This window comes from Populus euphratica, unplaced genomic scaffold, assembly GCF_000495115.2.
Source record: "Populus euphratica unplaced genomic scaffold, PopEup_1.0 scaffold2115.1, whole genome shotgun sequence".
NCBI classification, from domain to species: domain Eukaryota; kingdom Viridiplantae; phylum Streptophyta; class Magnoliopsida; order Malpighiales; family Salicaceae; genus Populus; species Populus euphratica.
The window spans coordinates 1-3,400 of record NW_011501904.1 but is presented as its reverse complement, the minus strand read 5'-3'; the positions used below and the strand labels follow the sequence as shown (position 1 = coordinate 3,400).

At 35.2% G+C, this 3,400-nt stretch overlaps 1 protein-coding gene across 1 annotated transcript; it reads left to right on the top strand.

Moving 5' to 3' along the window:
- The first annotated feature begins 918 nt into the window (after nucleotides 1–918).
- LOC105118597 (UDP-glucuronate 4-epimerase 1-like) lies at nucleotides 919–2,810 on the top strand. The gene has a single exon (XM_011016568.1). The coding sequence runs from the start codon at nucleotides 1,368–1,370 to the stop codon at nucleotides 2,661–2,663; it is 1,296 nt and encodes a 431-aa protein (XP_011014870.1). The 5' UTR covers nucleotides 919–1,367; the 3' UTR covers nucleotides 2,664–2,810.
- The last annotated feature ends 590 nt before the right edge of the window (nucleotides 2,811–3,400 follow it).

Genomic DNA, 3,400 nt, shown 5'->3' with positions numbered 1-3,400 from the left:
CACTGCCCAACATTTTACCGTCAATGCAGGGGTGTTTATTTTTACAGTTGAAATTAAATTTTGTGATTTTATAAATTATTATTTTGTTTTAATTTTTTTTGTTTTTAAATAGTTTTGGTATGTTGGTGTAAAAAATAATATTTAAAAAATAATATTTTTAAGTTTTTTAAATAAAATACATTAAAAATAATTATTATTATATTCTCAAATATTAACTAAAAATATCAGACCAAATAATGTTAATTAACAATTAAGTAAGATATTAAAATAATTATTTATGTAATTCTAAGAGATAACTAACTGGTTAAATTTCTGTGTTTGCTTTTTAGAAATTACTAGTTCGAATTTTATAATTTTTAAGGTTATTAAAAATTTATATAATTATTAATTTTAGAGTTTGTATAATTAATCAAAATATATACAAATTGATTCATATTTATTAAAAAAATAATTACTTATTAACTAAGTTAACTAGTTTTGTATAAAAATAACTTGCAGTCTCAATCCAATCTTGCATTGAAAAAATAAAATACTCACAAGGAGCTTAGCTTGGTGAATTCATAATTAAGCCATTCATTAAATAAAACACGATACTATTAATAATACTATGATTTTGCTATTGACTTGTGCTTTGTGTAACGAAGAGATTAAAAGTATTCCTCCAATTATTATAATTACTGTGAAATTCCTCTGATTTTTATTTTGTTTTTATTAATATAAATATTTAAATTAATTTTCATATACCTCAATTAATCATACATACTAAAATTCTCTAATTATTATAATTATTATAATTACTACTACTGCGAAATTCCTCCAATTATTTAAGACTACCATTTCATTTTTCAACATAATTTAGTGCAAGTTCACTCTCTCTAGACAATCTCCCAAGCGGTGTGTTCACACCCGCACCCCCACGACAGCAATTTTTCGAGACTGGTCTCTCTTTACCTACTTTTCTCTCTGTTAAAAGTCCAAAACTCAAACAAAATACAAGGTAACAATAATTTCTTGCTGTTTATCTTCTGTCTCTTTACAGTCTCTCTCTGTTCCTTTCTATTCCAATCTGGCTGGCCGTCCCTTAACGCGTTCACGCGTAATACTTGTTGCCTCTTTGTGGGTTACCACTATATATATCCCTTTCTTCGCCTTCCTTCCATTAGCAGGTGCAGTTCCCATTATTTTCTCTGCATCTGTATTTCACCATTTGTATATCTTTTTTATTATTTCATCCTCTCTAATCAAAATAAAAACCACCCAATTTTCTTTTCAAGTCAAGACAACCAATACCTATCTATTTCAAGAAACTCCAAGCATCACCCAAGAAACACGACACATAATAGAACCCCCAAGGAGATCGAAAGCAAATGCCATCACTACAGGATGAGCTATTCCCTTCAACACCTGGTAAGTTCAAGATCGATCGAGCCCACACCATGAATCGCCACTTCCACCGTTGCTTCGCTTCCACGAGCACCATGTTCTTGTGGGCACTTTTCTTGGTTGCTTTAACGGCGTCGTATTTGAGTTTCCAATCTTTTGTCTATACCGGTAGCCGGTATTTCACCGCTTCTTGGGGTGGTATTCTGTGGGAGAAACAAATCCGCCATTCTGCCCAGATACACCGTTCTAACGGCATGTCTGTTCTTGTTACCGGAGCAGCCGGTTTCGTTGGAAGCCACGTGTCTTTAGCTCTCAAGAAACGCGGAGACGGCGTCGTCGGGATAGACAATTTTAACAACTACTACGACCCGTTGTTGAAGAGAGCCCGAAAATCTCTCCTGAACAACCAAGGGATTTTCATCGTCGAAGGAGATATAAACGACGCGCGGTTAATAGCTATGCTTTTTGATACTGTGGCTTTCACTCACGTTATGCATTTGGCGGCTCAAGCTGGAGTCAGATACGCCATGGAGAATCCACACTCTTACGTGCATTCTAATATAGCCGGCCTGGTCACCCTTCTTGAAGCTTGTAAATCGGCTAACCCTCAGCCGTCTGTCGTTTGGGCTTCATCAAGTTCTGTGTACGGTTTAAATGAAAAGGTTCCTTTCTCCGAGTCTGATCGGACGGACCAGCCGGCTAGTCTTTATGCGGCTACAAAAAAGGCCGGTGAGGAAATTACTCATACCTACAATCATATTTACGGTCTGTCAATTACTGGCTTAAGGTTTTTTACTGTGTACGGTCCATGGGGAAGACCCGATATGGCTTACTTTTCTTTCACGAGAAACATTTTACAAGGGAAACCGATTACAGTTTACCGTGGCAAGGATCGGGCTGACTTGGCTCGGGATTTTACTTTTATTGATGATATTGTGAAAGGTTGTGTTGGGTCATTGGATACTTCGGGTAAAAGCCCCGGGTCTGGTGGGAAGAAGCGGGGACCCGCTCCGTATCGGATCTTTAATTTGGGTAACACGTCTCCTGTTACGGTACCGACACTCGTGAGCTTACTGGAGAGGCATTTGAAGGTTAAAGCGAAAAGGAATTTTGTGGATATGCCTGGAAACGGTGACGTGCCGTTCACTCATGCAAATATTAGTTTGGCCCACAGAGAACTTGGGTATAAACCGACTACTGATTTGGCAACCGGGTTGAAGAAGTTTGTTAAGTGGTATCTCTCTTACTACGGATATAATCATGGGAAAGCTGTAAATTAGATTATTATTTTTTTTTTACTTTTTTTTTTTTGGCTGCTTCGCTGTTTTTCCATTAAAAAAAAAGATAAATGGGAAACAGAAAATCTGACAAGGTCGGAAAAGTTAAAAAAGGGAAAAGACACGTTATTCTTTCCTTGGAGGGGCAAACCTCAATTTTGTTGTTTATTTATTTATTATTTTTAATGTAAAGGTAATATTTCTTTTCCTTTTTAACTGCGTGGAGGACATCAGTGAAAATTAATGGGGTTATTTTTGGTTGATTGCAACGAAATAATGATTTTTTTATGGTATTGGTAATGTTAACTCGAGTTTACATGTTTGTGAGATTTTTCTCCCTATCTCTCATTTATTTAATTATTGTTTTAGATATTGCTACTTAAAATTGCAGTAAAAAACTACAAATATCATGTTTTTCCTGTTATTTCACTTATTATTTTTTTAAACAATATTAAAATACTCACACACGCTAATAAGCAAGAATAACACCAAATGACAACGTACGGCAACAACTGGATTAGGGCTTTTAGATCGATCCAGCTGTAATGCACTAGCCAATGTCCCATTTGAGATTCACTGCTTGCTTTGCCGACAACGATGCGAATTGATGGATGGGCTTGTTTCAGTGTACTTATGGGCTTTGTTGTGGGTCCTTCGTACTGTTACTGTACCTTTTTTTTTCTCTTGTTTTTTAATATTTTTTTAGTGTTTGTTAAATTATTTTAATTTTAAAAATAAAT